Below are 15553 nucleotides of genomic sequence, written 5' to 3' on the forward strand. Positions count from 1 at the left end.
CTCCCGTCCTGTCACAAAGCCGGGGTGCGGGCAAGTCTCAGAGTGAGTGGGTTTACCAGAGCCTCACAGGGGAAACCCAGGATTAGAGTTGAAGACCCTGGGTCTGGTGTTCCTCTTTCTGGCAGCAAGGTTAATAATTCAGTCTAGGATTTAATTTGACATGGCTGAGCCACTCATTGCAGGTGATATGAGGTCTCCTGGAATATAACGACGGGGCTGTGCGAATTTGGAGTACATGAGGCATTTGCAAGGCCTCTGGAGTTGTGGAATTATTGAAATACAGCATATTTTCCTCAGTCACAGCTTCTCTTGAAAAAGAAAAGCTTCCACATTCCCTATAAAGGGTTTCTTCAAAGCAGGCACATTAAAAAAAATGCAAATGTTGGTTGTGTGGGTCCTCAGTAGCAGGAAGGGTCGACTCAGTTGTGTTTTAGCTCAGGGGAGGCCTGACCCAGGCCTGGGGTCCTAACAGCGAGAGTTCAGGTCCTTCCTCAGAACCAACTAGGCACACACAGGGAAACAAAGCTACTTTTATTATTACTGTTTTTTAACGAGTGTGAGGGAAGAGGAGAAAGCCAGGAAGTTGGAGATAAGGGAGAAGTAGAGGCCATGTTGGTTCATCTCTCAACCACCGGCACCCCGCCAAACCCCCCCTGCCCTGGCTGTCACTCAGCAGGGAGAGCCCTGGGCTGTGCCGTGGCTGCTGAGACCCACGAAGCTCTAGGAAATACCCTGAGTTACCTCTCTAGAGTGAATCTCAAGGCAGAGCTGGCTTCAAATCTTTAATTGAAGGAACTAATTTATAAATATTTGTGAACATATGTCCTCGAATCACTAATAAGTATTCTTAATCCACCCAGATAAAGCATTTTTCTCCTTTTTTCACAGTCTCCTTGCATTTTTTCCTTAGTTGCTATTATTTTCTCTCCCCATTAGGAATGAGAATTAGAGTAGGAAAAAACAGGCCCGTTGGCACAAAGTCTTCATCCTCACTGCCTCCATGGAGAATGCCTTTTTGTGTTTCCCCGTTCCCTTTTGACTTTGCAGAAGTCAGGGAAAGGCCTATTCAGCTTATTCGCGCTTATGAAGAGCCAGACAAAACAGTTCAAGTTGAGTTAAGACATTCCAAGTCTATGAGTTAAGGAACCTCTGTGATTTTATAGTCTACTTGTCTCATTTAATTGATGAAGCAAATGAGGCCCAGAGAGGTGAAGAATCTCACCCACGGTCACACAGCAAGCAGGGGCAAGAACCTCAAAGTCCCGACTCCCAGTCACTTGCTCATGCAGAATCAATACTGTACCTGATTCTCTGGCTTTTGAGTCAAAGGTGAGGTCTCATTAAGGTTCATATGAAGATCTGTTCTGGATTCAGTGTTTACTATGATGAAAATCAGAGAGAAAAGGGTCAAGGTTGTCAGATATAGGTCTCATGAATTTTTATATATACCATACACATACACACCTAGTTCATATGTGTAAGACTATAAACACACACATACTTATGGCATTCATATTTACTTACCAAATAACACATGTAACCTCTATAGGCACAGTCTAAATGCTCCATTTAATAAAGTGTTATAGACCTTATATTCAAATTTCTATTTTTCTTGGTTTGGTTGCTCTTTAAAAGGACAAAAGTAAATTCTTTGTGCTACTAAAATTCAGATAAAGCTGAAATTAAAAAGGAAATATTGATGGAAAAAAATCTGCTGATACTGTTGAATATAAATTTTGTATGATCTTACTTCACTGAAGTAGGAAAATGCTTCTGCAACCTTCCAGAGAGAGAGATCAGAGCCTTCCCTTTTCCTCATTATGTGGAGGGGCAACAGGAGAGGTGGAAACGCAAGCAAACAAAGGCAAAGGTCAAAACGGGGCTGGTGGGAGGGGACGAACGGAAATCTTGCCGCTCACCCAGAAGCAGGCACAAACGGACAACCACATGGGGCTGGGGTGTAACCTTCACGACTCTCCACCATGGTCGTACTGTCATACTCTCTATAGGTGTGGAAGCTGAGGTTCAAAAGATAAAGTTATCCACCCAAGGATGTGCAACTAGTGAGGTTTTGAGTAAGGATGTGAGTCCAAGACTGCCTGACTCAAACTTCATGCTGCTAGAGGCAGGATTTATTTTGTTTTTCTTTTTTTCCCCAAAGAAAGTAAATTTCATGTCTGTAAAGGAATGTTTATTTGAGGAACAGATTCAGCTAAGTGCGTGGCTCCTCTGAAAAGGATTTTAGTCTCTTGTACTGGACCAGTGTCCAACACAAAGTTCTTTACATACTTGCTACTCCTAAGTGGTTCTGTGAAGAGTCCGGCCATATGCAATTCTGTATCTTTGCCTCTTTGACCTGAAGCCTCTGCTTTTTCTTTGTGAGCTGACTTTCCCTTTCCCTTTCCTGTTGTTTCTCAGCTGTTCTATCCTGCTGGAAAATGGCTTCTGCACAGATTGAAAACATTTGCTATTTGAGATAACTGGGGAAACTGAGGCCCAGAGAGTGATTTCATGTGATTGGCTCAAGGCCATTTCTTGAGAGAGCGTGAGACCAGAACTTGAACCCAGACCTCCTGACTTAGTATCTCCTACTTTTCCCCTCCACCTCACGCCTCCTCCTGTTAGCCTCACTTGATCTTGCCATATCACAGCTGCTTGGCCCTGATCCATCCTCTGGACAAATCCAGCCCAACAAAATTGCGTTGTGATGAGGTTCACTTGACGGTGGCTTGGAAGGAACCATGAGTCTCTTAGAAAAGAAACTTATAAATTCTAATGCATAAGGAAAGTTCTTGCAACACCAGGAGAATGAATCAGTCAGCCAGAGTTCAAGAAATGTAAACACGTTTTTAGATAGGAGACTGAAAAATTGCTTAAGACTTCTCCATCTCTTGGGTCAAGACCCTGGTAATTTACTGAGGTCCAAGCTGTCAAGGAGGAGACACAACTCAAATTGCATTCCTGGGAGATAGAGCAATGGGGGTGGTAACACTTCCTCTCTGAACCATGTGGCAAGATCTGCCCCTGTTATCAAGCTGAAGAAACTGACTAACCCATCAACCATTGCAGGCAACTGGCTGTGAATACAGGCACAGTTCTTTCCCATTATTCCTGAGCTGGTGTGTACATTCACAGACCACAGACTACACAACTTCCAGGCCTGCCTGAAACTGGGAGCTCAGAGTCTTTTTGTGATGACCATTTCTGCCACCAAAGAGATAAACAAAAAATACATTCCTTCCCCTGCTGCCCATCATCGGGCCCAAGTAGATTTTCAAATGCTAGCATTAATCTAGCGGCAGGCTTTTAGCAAGGAGATAGCATTCCTGCCAGATAATCAGGCAATTTCAGAGATGACCCTTACTAGGTGGGGTCTCATCCCAAACCTCTTCTGCCTTCTTCAAATCATGGGATCCTTCAGCAAACACTCAAAACTTGAAAAACAGCAAAGAGCATCTGATACTAGCGTGCAATATAGGTGCCTTAAAATTTCCCTCAATTTCGAGAGTAGAATGGAAATATATACTATACACTACCATAGGTAAAGCAGATGAAAGTGAGTGAAAGTGTTAGTTGCTCAGTCATGTCCGACTCTCTGCAACCTTATGGACCATAGCCTGCCAGGCTTCTCTGTCCATGGGGATGCTCTCTGCAAGCATACTGGAGTGGGTTGCCATGCCCTCCTCCAGGGGATCTTCCCGACCCAGGGATTGAACTCACATCTCTTATGTCTACTGTACTGGCAGGCGGGTTCTTTACTGGGAAGCCCTGGACATATGTATACCTATGCCTGATTCACGTTGATGTATGGCAGAAACCAACACCATATTCTAAAGCAATTATCCTTCAATTACAAATAAAAATATATTAAAAATTTCCTTCAATTTCAACCTATGTTGTTGTTGTTGCTATTCAACCTATGTTGGCCACGTTTAATTCCCAAGTTGTTTATTGTTTTAAATAAAAATGAAACATGGCTATATTTATTCTGATTGTTTCAGAATACTTATTTCTCTTGGTATAGGATGCTCATTTGATATCAAAATAGAGACTGAAAGTCACCTTATCAGGCAGAGTGGGCCACCTGATTCCTTCCCAGTTGTGTGTCAGCACTTGTGAGAGAATGTTAGACCTGCAGGCTCCAAAGGGGTCAAACGCTTGGTGGGTATAAGGGCAGGAGCTATCAAAAGTGCTGGCGGGAGCCTCTTAAATTATGCACAGCATCTTTTCCCACCATGCTGTTTCTGAGGCGTGAGTACCCTTTGACCACTAATGTTCACTCATGGAACTGCCCCCATAACTTGCAGCGGTTCATCATTGAGGGGATGTATCCAGTGCCAAACAGATCTCAGAAAGTACTTCTGCCTTCCCACAGCTTTGCATGTGGACTTGCAGTAGAAACCAGTGTGAGGAGGCTTAAAAGTCAGCCTTCGTACCTTCGTGGTTTTGTGTTTTTGGTCAAAAATGGAAAATGCAAAGGCAAATTCCGGATTGTTAAAAAAAAGTGTTTCCAGTAGAAATGAAACCATAAAAGGAAGGATAATACTGGCCCCTTTACATAGCCCTGCTGACCTCTCCTTAAGAATAGTATCTAAAAATACTTTATTTTATATGATATGACTCAAGATGCCTATGACCTGCAGAGTTTTTGTTGTGTTATAATAAATCTTGAACCTGTTTGTTCAATGCAGGAGATCAAGACCCAAGATGGCCTTTTGGTATTGTCATTATCAAGTTCTTGGAACAAGATTTAAGGTCTTGTTTATGCTACACATTTTCACTTTAAATCTTCCTGGATGAGGAGGAGGATGAGATAGGAATATCAAACAGTTGCTTAAGACCTGTGAAAGTCTCCAGCCTAAAGACATACCCCAGGGAGCTCTATTAAAAGAGCCAAGTAGACAGATCTAGAAGATATGAGTCAGTCTGGATTTAAATATGGAAATGTCTAGTTAAATGCAAGGACATTATTTTTCTTCCAATTTGAAATAACTTTTTTAACTTACTTATATCTTCTTAGACCAAGGCTAACTCAGTCTTAAGAGTCTAGCTTTGGGAATACCAACTTCTCTCAAAAGTTCATAAATTACTTTTTGTGGAAAGGTCCAAAGGTGCATGGCAGTTTACCAAGCCCCAGATGGAAGGCAAATTGAAATTCAAGTTGTGTAGCAATAAAATATCAACTACACTATAAATCCTCCAGTTGACATACATCATATGACTAATAAGGATACTTGTGGTAGAAGATGGCATGGAAGAAGGGAATTCAAAGAAGAGGCTAAAGGTGGAGCTACATACAGAGTGGCCAATCAATTCGGTTCGATATTCTGTGGAAAATACTGTCCTTGGACACTTGCTTTCAAGCAAGTGTAGATCTCTGGTCTTACCCTGCTCAATCTATTGTCTACATAGTTGGGAGAGTCATTTCTCTAAAATAAAAACCTGGTTATGTCAGTTTGTGTGTAAACAGGATCTCACAGCCTTTAGGATAAATTCCTTAGTTGCTACCTATGAGCCTTCATGATCTGCTCCTGTCTACCCCACCAGCAGCATTTCTCGCCACTTCCTCTCTTAAATGTACCCTGAGGTCCAGGCACTACAAGCTACTTACATTTCTCCCATGCCACCATGCTTTCTAACCTTCTTATGGTCCCTTTTCCTGGAGCATTCTTTCATCTTTGATATGGCTAGTTCCTATCTATATCCTTAGAAACTCAGCCTTCTTAACCTCCAGACTGAGTTAGCCTGTTCTCTCCCATGTCTGTCAGCACACTCCACTAGTCTGGATGACTCTAAGGCATGGACTTTATCTCTCAACTCTTTTCTTATGCCCAGCACATTTTTTGGCATTAGTAGATGGTCTATTAGTGTTTGTTGGATGAATGAATGAGCAATCTTTATGTGTCCTATAAAACAGATGCTTTTTCTAGGATTCTTTCCAGTGGACGTGTTCTGATGCTGGTGTCTTCATTAATTTTCAAATGAGGAATTTCTAGGAATGAAGATGGCCACAAATGTAAATCCTCTGGCCATAGGGAGATGTGTGAAAGAAGCAAGAAGAGAAACCAGGAGAAAAAAAATCCTTAAGAAAACCTCATGCTTCTTTATGGTCTTTTTTATGAGAAGGTAACACAAATGTGTGGAGAGTGATGAAACAGAAAACAGTACTTATGGATTACTAGTTAGTAAAAGATCACTTTTTATCACTCTGACAGGACAAAACTTAATATTCTTAACTTTATTATAGCTGGTACACACACACAGACATCTTGAAATCCATACCAGCCTTAAAGTGCATTGCGCTAAGCATGACTTCACTGCTTGAGCAAGGCCCTGATCCCTCATGCATGTCATACACTTAATGGACAGTGGATCCTGCTACTATAGGAAGGACACTTCCTGAGCATTCCAAGAATCCTTAGATTTGTGTGTATCACATCCCCAGTAAAACTAAACTAAAAATGAAAAAAGAGGGGGAGCTCTTCAGACTCTTAATGAGTTAATAGATATATAGGATTTGAATGATTTATAAAACTATTTTTGGCAGAGAATCATCAAATTGTTAGACCACTTCACTTTCTTTTAATTCCATTACCAGTCACAGCAGTTGGTATATTTTTTAGGGCCGTTAAAAAAAATCAAGAACTTCCCCTGGTGGTGTAGTGGATAAGAATTCACCTGCCAGTGTAAGGGACACAGGTTCGATTCCTGGTCTTGGAAGATTTCATATGCCCCGGAGCAACTAAGCCCATGTGCCACAATTATTGAGCCTGTGCTCTAGAGCCTGAGAACCCCAACTAAAGCCTACGTGCTACAACTACTGAAGCCTAGAAGATGTGCTTGGCAACAAAAGAAGCCACTCAATGAGAAGCCTGTGTATCACAATGAAGAGTAACCCCAGCTCATGGCAACTGGAGAAAGCCCGTGGGCAGCAACGAAGACCCAATACAGCCCCAAACAAGCAAACAATGTTCTTCTTTAAAAAAAAAAATTAACTTCACAAGAGCTCCTGCAGATGTTACAGTGAATATAGACCACAAGGCTGAGATTGCTTTAGTGTACTGGCTAGCTTCTATCTCTTAGCCTGGCCACATCTATAATTTGACTTCTTACCTCTGTAAAATGATAGATTGTATGTGTCCCTGACTTCTGAAGTCACTTGCAAATAGTCAAAACTGTCCTTCAAGTACATAAATACCTAAAGTCTGTCATCTATATAATTTTTAAAAATCCTATCATTTTTATCTGAAAATATTCCTTGGGGCGGAGATCTAGATGGCAGAAAGGAAGGATGTGGAGCTTACCTCCTCCCACAAACACATCAAAACTACATCTACATGTGGAACAATTGTCACAAAAACTATTCCTTAAAATCAAACGGCCAAGAAAACAAAAAGTTGTTAAAGCTCTACAGATTCCAATGAATAGGTGTTTTAAATTGTTCTTTAAACTCAATCCCAGCGGGTATCTGGTATTTTCAGAGTAGTATTACATCTATTTTCTTAAAAACAAATGGGGAGTGTTAGGTTTAAAGAGATGTAAGAATTTTTTGTTAGGGTCTTTGAGCAAATCAAGGGAACAAATAAGTTTCCTCTATTCTAAGCCCTGAAGCAGGTACTCTATGCTTCTATGGGTAGTCCCATCGGAATGGGAGTTGTCATTTAATGGGAATAGACTTTCAGTTTTGCAAGATAAAAAGAGTTCTGGAGACTGGTTATACAACAATGTGAATCTACTGAACACTACTGAACTGTACACTTAAAAATTGTTAAGATGGAAAATTTTATTTCATGTGTATTTTGCCACAATTAAAGAAATGTCAAGGGACAGAAGGAGATGAGGAATTATGCTCCAGGCAAAGGGAACAGTGTGTTCAAAAGCTTGGAAATGAGAAAGAGATTTGCATTAGCCTAAGGTCTTTCAGTTACTAGGAATAGAGAAGAGAAGGAATTAGAAGTTTTCTTTCCTTCCCCTGGATACAAAGCTTGCCATGGGGCGGTTCTGAAATAGCTCAGGTTTGTCTTTGGCACTTTACCACTTCCCTTCCTATACTTTTCTTCTCTAGTCTCTTTTTCCATTTAGCTAATATTTTCCTGTTCATCCAAGCCCTCCAATATACCACAACTACCAGGAATGTTTCAACTCTTAAAGCTCCACTTATTCCCAAATTCTCCAACCTTGTTTCCATCCCATCAGAATTTTTAGTCACTCAGGGCAGCTGTTCTCACCAGGTTGTGAGAGGACAGTTACCTGATTAAACGCATTTTTACTAAAGTGTGAATGACCGTTAGCTTCTCAGAAGTATCACCCTTTTAAGAGACTACTTCAGAATTCAAAGTGAATCTATTATTAGAGAGATTTTAACAGTAGAATGAAGTGAAACGGTACCATTTTCAGCCATATTAGGAAGAATATTTTTGATCTGGACAGCTACCCTGTAAACAGGCTTATCTGGCTTGATAATCTGTCTTGGAAGTTTGGTTCTCCCAAACTGTTCTGACTTCATTTCAACTTCTTTCCATATCTCTAAAAGTTGTAAATCATTTTTGGTGTTATCCACAAAAAAGTGTCTGATGCTGAGTAAGGGTCATTGAAAGATGAAAAGGATGTGCAACAGAAATCATTTATTAGTGTGAGTCATTATTAAGTCAGGAACTTCCTAAACTCCTGTATGTTAGGCGTAAACATACCTGTTTATTCTATTTTACGTTTTATTTAAGGATAGTTGATTTACAATGTTGTGTTAATTTCTACTTTACAATAAAGTGATTATATACCTTACAATCAAGTGATATTCTTTTCTATTATGGTTTATCACAGAATATTGAATATAATACTCTATGCTATGCAGTAGGACCTTGTTGTTTATCCATTCTCTATACAATAGTTTCCCTCTGCTAATCCCAAACTCCCAGTCCTTCCCTTCCTCACCCCTCCTCCCCCTTGGAAAACACAGGTCTGTTCTCTGATTCTGTAAGTCTGGGAAACATGCCTGTTTAGATTGACGTCACCACTGACCATGCATAGTGTTAAAAATACATGTTCCTGTGGTTCAGATCCCAGCTTCACCAGTTAGGTGTATGACCTTGGGCTAGTCACTTCACCTCTCTGAGCCACCTTGTCTTAGATGAAAAGTGAGGACAATGATAGAATTTACCTCTTATCATTGCTGTGAGGATGAAGTGATCTAATGAATGTGAAACATTCATAACAGTGTTTGGCATGTGGAAGATAGACAGCGATGGGAGTTATCATCTTCATCGTCATCACCCTTCCCTGGAGGGCTCCTAAGAAGAGCTGCTCTGGCCCAGTTCTAACCCAACAAGTGAGGATGAACAGAACTGACCCTGGCACTCTTCCGACCGTGATCAGGATGTCCACCCAAGGAGCATGGCGAGAGGACTAATGCCGGGCTCTCTGCTGCTCCTCTGCTTACAGGTTTTGACATTGGCAAGCATGTGACAGTGTTTTCTCCTTCTAGTTTTGCGGTCTCTCGCAAAACCAGTGCCCTCCACCCATCTGGCTCCAGCCCTCTCTCTGTGGCCTCACTTCCTGTTGCTATAGCAGGTCTCTCAAGCAGGATTCATCACTGCCTATCCCAAAATAAGCAGTGAGGAAGACCACACACACTTCTCTATTAATCAAAGACTATTTTTAGGAGTGAGAGAAAAATCTTTACATGATCATCCTTCCCCCTGGTTTGAGGCAGAAGCAGCAGCCGCAGCAGCTGGAAGATGATCTTCAAAGTCAAACCTACACTCCCAGTTTTTGCTTATTTCTCCACGGGGGAAACGAAATGGAAAAGGAAGCATGGAAGAGGCAGACCTGACCTCACTCCTGCATTTAGAACACAAGCCCGAGAACCTTTTCCAGATAGTTTTTTAGTTTGTGGATGTGAAATTTGAACCGTGCCCAACCCTGGGAGGCAATCCTCGCCTCGTTATAACGTGAACTGTGCAGCGTTTGCAAACCCCACAGGGCATGTGTGCAAATTCTCCTCTGGGAGCCAGCTCAGCACAGGCATTTGGTCTGACTCTTCTCCCCTAATATTTACACTCAGACCACAGCACCAAGGCTGCCCATGAGTAACTCTAGAGAATGCTGTATTTCTCAGACTTTCTATGACAGGAATCTTATTTCCTACTTACTGCTATATTTGGGGAGAAACTGTGTGCTTCTGGAGGTCTGGGGATGAAATAAAATGTATATGAGTTCAATAACACAGGAGAAGTAGAAGTGACTCTTTAGGGGAAAAATCTTACCTTTTAGTAGATGTTGAATACTAGATTCCTCCTCTCCGTGGCCGGCATTTGAATGGACAGATTCATAGGCTGAAAAACAATATGGGTTTTACCTGAGTCTATGAAAAAAGTCTTGCAAAAAAGCTATTTTCCTTACCCCAAGACGGGGGAAAACACAGTGGGATGGCTTGATGCCTAGGTCTCCTAATGAATTAGTTTTGAAAACCCTTAGATGCCATCATTGAGGGAAGGCTGATCTAGGATTTGAAAAGCATGTAAGAAATAATAATATTTTTATTTGAGGCGTTAAGGGTGAAAGCCTGTAGGTACTGTGACGTGTAAATTCGGAGAGGCGAACCTGCGACAGAACAAGAACATGAAACAGTTAACTCCTGACACCCGCTGTGAGGAGATGCCCAGATCTGAACAGCAGATGTGCCGTGGGGGCCCCAGTGCGGGCAGCGATGGGGGGATGACAGACAAGCGTGAGGAGCCCCTGCCTCCAGCTGTAGCCAAATTCAAGGGTTGGACCAGGGAGACAGGAGGGCTTCTAGCCCATCTGATTCCAGCCAGAAAGACAGGCAGGCTTTTGTACAGGCCTGATGAATTTTTTTTGCAATCTCTTCAGAGTCACTCTGGATGAGAAATATTCTCCTAGCTGCCCTTGTCAGTCAAAATGAAAACTAGTTAAAATAATGGCTGAAGAGGATTAGGATAACAGGTCAGAGAGAGGCAGTTAGGGGAGAGGTAACAGATAGCAAGGAGATCAGCTGAGTGGATCTGAAACGGGTCTTTTAATGAGAAGTGTGTGTGTGTCTGTCTATCTGTCAGAGAGACAAAGGTATGAGATATCAGAAAGATAGAAATAGGGAGGAAAAAGGTCATAGAGAATCAAACACATCTGAAAAAGATTTTGAGGCCTATCTAACTCCCCCGCCCCGACTCATTTCCCTATACATGTTTGTATTTATATGCTTCATCGTCTCATTACTGATAATACATATACCAGAGACATTGCCAGAAAAGAATGTTTGGTTTTGCTGATTTGCTAAACCATGGTGGGGCTTGGAAAAGCCTGCTCCTTGGCGCTTTCCCACCCCAGCGTTGCACGCACACAGCCACAGCACACACATATCCTAGGCTGAGCAGGGCAACTTGGGATTCTGAGAGGCAACACTGGAGAGAGAAAAAGCCATAATTAGTGTTAATTGTTGACCCTACAGTTCAAGAATAGATGCTCTGGAGAATGGGAAATGAGAACAAACATTAATTATTGAATAGGGACCTTGGAGACAGGCACGCTGGATTAAAAGGAGAGAGATAAATTGCATAATGAATGTTAATTTTCCCTCAAAGAATTGAGTGGTCGGTGGTTGGAAGGGAAAAAGAGGCTAAAACAATCATGAAAGAGAAAGCTCAATGTGTGTCAGGGTGAGAGGGTGCAGGAGGGTTATACAAACACTCTCCATCACGGCTTGCCCCTTCCTCACTCACAGCTCCAGGGAATCTGCGATCAGGGCTTTCCTTAGAACTCTTGTTATTTACCAGTCTTCTGTAGGGATGCTCAACCAGTTCCCCAAGAGCACATACGCCTGAAAACAGCCACGGTGCATGACAAGCAGAGAGGCAGTTTATTTTTACCGTGGAATTTATTTTTTGTGCATGTTGGTGGGAGTTTGACTTTAAATCAAGGGAGCTGTGGGAACCGAGGGCCACACGGGAAAAGACTGTGGTCCTGTGGGTTCCCCCATGGGGGGACTTGGGCTCCGAGGTCTGGATTTTTGTTTTACCTTAATTATAGCACCCAAGATGCATGTGCATCCCCCCCCACCCAAAGTAATCCTCTTAACTGAAAGCGAAAACAGAAAATGGTAGTTTGAGTAGAAAATTGGAGATGAGGATGTGCTAAGTCAGTTCAGTCGTGTCTGACTCTTTGCGGCCCCATGGTCTTGTTTCTCACTAGGCTTCTCTGTCCAAGGGGATTCTCCAGGCAAGAGTACTGGAGTGGGTTGCCATGCCCTCCTGCAGGGGCTCTTCCCAACCCGGGGATCAAATCCAAGTCTTTGAAGTCTCCTGAATTAGCAGGCAGGTAGGTATTTTACCACTAGTGCCACCTGGGAGATGAGAACTATGGCCAATTTTGTGAAGAGACTACACACAGACTTGTCACTGGCTGCTCAGATTCAATGTGCCAATGAGCCTCCCCACGTGCGGCTGGTGGCCCTGGGGGCCGTCCCCTGGCCACGTCTGCTATGTCTGCCCACTGCCTGCCACCCAGGCCCCTGGCAGCTGCTGTCTGGATGCTTCTGTAGTCATCTGAGCACTTGGCCTTTTCTCCTGCCTGCTGCTGGCACCCCTGTTCCTGACACCCCTCCTCAGGCATCTGTGGTTTCTTGTTGCCTAAAAAGCAGCATTTCAGCTCTTTTCTGGTGCACAAGGCCTTCCCTGGCCTGGTCTTGGCGCGCCTTTCAGTCCCATCTCCCTGCCTAAACCCCCTATGCCTGCCCCACAGGGCCTTCTTACAGGCCACTCATCATTTCCCCCATGGACTCTGCTTTCCTATCTCTTTGGTTCATGCTGATCCCAAGCTGGGTCATGTCTTTCTTCTTTGTTTATCTACTTCTACCAGTTTCTTAAACGTCAGTGCAAATGGGAATTCCTCTGCAAAAATCCTTTCTCAACCCAAAGGTTAGAATGCATCACACCTTCGCCAAGGCCCCTGCATCCTGTTCTTTAGGCCACTGTTTCAACGCTCACCTCATTCTGCCTTGTGGGAGAGTCAGTTGCTGGTGAATCTGTTTTCATGTGGGCTGTGAAGTCTTTGAAGGCAGCAGCCACAGGGCCTTGCGCTGAGCCCTGGGCAGTGGAAAGAGAAGAGCACTGTTTCTGGAACAGATGGGCCTGGGAACAATTATGCTGAGCTGCTCCCCAGATGTGATCACTGTGCGCAAGGGGGTTAACCTTGTGTTTCAGTTTCCTCACCTGTGATGTGAATGAAAATACTCCCTTCATCGGATTATTGGGATGATGGAATGAGATGACATAGATGCCTGAGGATGTCTGCTCTTGGTATTAACATCCTTTTCCGTCCCTTGAACATGGTAGGCATCCTGTCCATTGATAGAGGAGTCAGACACAATGTCATGTGTCTTTTCTGTTTTAGGTCCAATGACATTTTATATTGGAATTTTACTTAATGCTTTACAAGATGTACTGCATGTATGATCTGGTTTGGTTATCACAAAGCAAAGCAAACTAGGATGGCAGGTATTGTCATAGTTGCATCATATTAAGGAACGTGGTGAACTGCTGTAGGCTCCCCAGGTGGCACAGTGGTAAAGAATCTGCCTGCCAGTGCAGGAGATGCAAGAGACGTTGGTTCGATCCCTGGTTGGGAAGATCCCCGGGAGGAGCAAATGGCAACCCACTCCAGTATGCTTGCCTGGGAAATTCCATGGATGGATGAGCCTGGCGGGCTACAGTCCATGGGGTTGCAAAGATTAGGACATGACTGAGCACACACACAAGCTGCTGTAACAAAGAGGTTCAACAAGATAAACTTTTTTTTTTCCAGGTAAGAGTCCTGAGGGAGGTGGCTAGACCGGGGTGGCTCAGCTCCATGAAGTTATCCGGGCATTGTGGTTCCTTATAACTTTTGGCTTCATCATCCCCTAGAGCACTGCCTTTTTCCATGTGTTTGAAGTTACTTCACCACTACCACCAAGTCCAAGGGGAAAGAAGAGGAAGCAGAGGAGGAAGAGATGGAGGAGGGCAGTGGTTTCTTTTTAAGAAGATGACCCAGAAGTTGTACACATAACTTCTGTTCACATTTCATCAGCCACACCTGTCATACCTGGCTACAACGGAGGCTGGGAAATTTAATTTCTAACCAGGCAGCCATGTGTTCAATTAAACTTCATGGTGAAAGTGAAGTGAATTCACTCAGTCATGTCCAACTCTTCCAGGCTCCTCTGTCCATGGAATTTTCCAGGCAAGGGCCTGAGTGGGTTGCCATTTCCTTCTGCAGGGGATCTTCCCAACCCAGGGATCAAACCTGGGTCTCCCACATTACAGGCAGATGTTTTACTATCTGAGCCACTGGGGAAGCCAACTTCATGGTTCAGTTCAGTGCAGTTCAGCAGCTCAGTCGTGTCCGACTCTTTGCGACCCCATGAACCATACCACGCCCAGCCTCCCTGTCCATCACCAACTCCCAGAGTCCACCCAAACCCATGTCCATCGAGTTGGTGATGCCATCCAACCATCACATCCTGTTGTCCCCTTCTACTCCTGCCCTCAATCTTTCCCAGCATCAGGGTCTTTTCAAATAAGTCAGCTCTTTGCATCAGGTGGCCAAAGTATTGGAGTTTCAGCCTCAACATCAGTCCTTCCAATGAATACCCAGGACTGATCTCCTTTAGGATGGACTGGTTGGATCTCCTTTCAGTCCAGGGGACTCTCAAGAGTCTTCTCCAACACCACAGTTCAAAAGCAACATATTAGGAGATTCTAAAAATAATAGGAATAATGGAAAAATATATATTGGGGAACAGATAAAATCTCTGCTACTCACAGTTTCAATCAATATTTATGGATAGTGTTCTGGGAATACCTATGGTGTTCTCTGGTGTATTCAGAAGTAAATGTGGGGGATATATCTACAGGAATTTTAAATCTCAGAGGAGAATGAAGAAAAAGAGTAAAAAAGATTAAAAAAAATGAGGGAGTGCCTGGTGAGAGACCCAGGTAGTAAGAATTAGTAGAACCTAAGATAGTAGCAGTCAGTGTGGGCTTCGGTGGTCAGGTGAGGTGGTGTAATGAAGATGAGACTTCAGCTAGTCCTTAAAGCCTAGAAACTAGAGGCAATAAGATTTAAGGAGAAGATCTGTGGCCTAAGTTGTTGCAGGAAGATCTGGGCTTGAGCCTTAGATTTGTAGCATAAAATCTGTGTGACTTTGAGAAAATCGCCATACCTCTCTGGGCCTCGGTTTCCCTTCCACAAAATGAGTTTTCAACTGTGGTCTCATAGTTCTAGTGACTCCGCACAGACCCCACAGCCAAAAATCATTTTAGGAGGGAAAGAATTAGCTGGGCTCTGAAGAAGTTGTGGGGGTGGGCGCACAGTCAGGCCATCCTCACTTTAACCTGGCAGCTCTGCTTCTACCTGTTTTATCTATAGGTATCCCCAGAAAAATCTGCTTGATAAAATGCATCCCCTACTTACACGCTGATGAACGTGATGCCTACATTCCCTCTCAACGCTAAGGTTCTCTGAAAAATTGTGAGGGGAGTAGAATTTACAGCCTCGCAGG

General features: G+C 43.3%; 1 protein-coding gene across 3 annotated transcripts in view; it reads right to left on the bottom strand.

The window, feature by feature from the left end:
• Positions 1–15553, bottom strand: part of KIAA2012 (KIAA2012 ortholog) — a 127436-nt gene that overhangs the window by 68761 nt on the left and 43122 nt on the right. For all 3 annotated transcript variants that reach the window (XM_043444559.1, XM_043444558.1, XM_043444557.1), the window contains 2 exons: positions 10263–10331; positions 1304–1380 (listed from right to left, as the gene is read on the bottom strand). In XM_043444559.1, coding sequence (XP_043300494.1) covers positions 1304–1380; positions 10263–10331 — 146 coding nt within the window. The remainder of the gene's footprint in view (positions 1–1303; positions 1381–10262; positions 10332–15553) is intronic.

This window comes from Cervus canadensis, chromosome 24 (genome assembly GCF_019320065.1).
Source record: "Cervus canadensis isolate Bull #8, Minnesota chromosome 24, ASM1932006v1, whole genome shotgun sequence".
Taxonomy (NCBI): domain Eukaryota; kingdom Metazoa; phylum Chordata; class Mammalia; order Artiodactyla; family Cervidae; genus Cervus; species Cervus canadensis.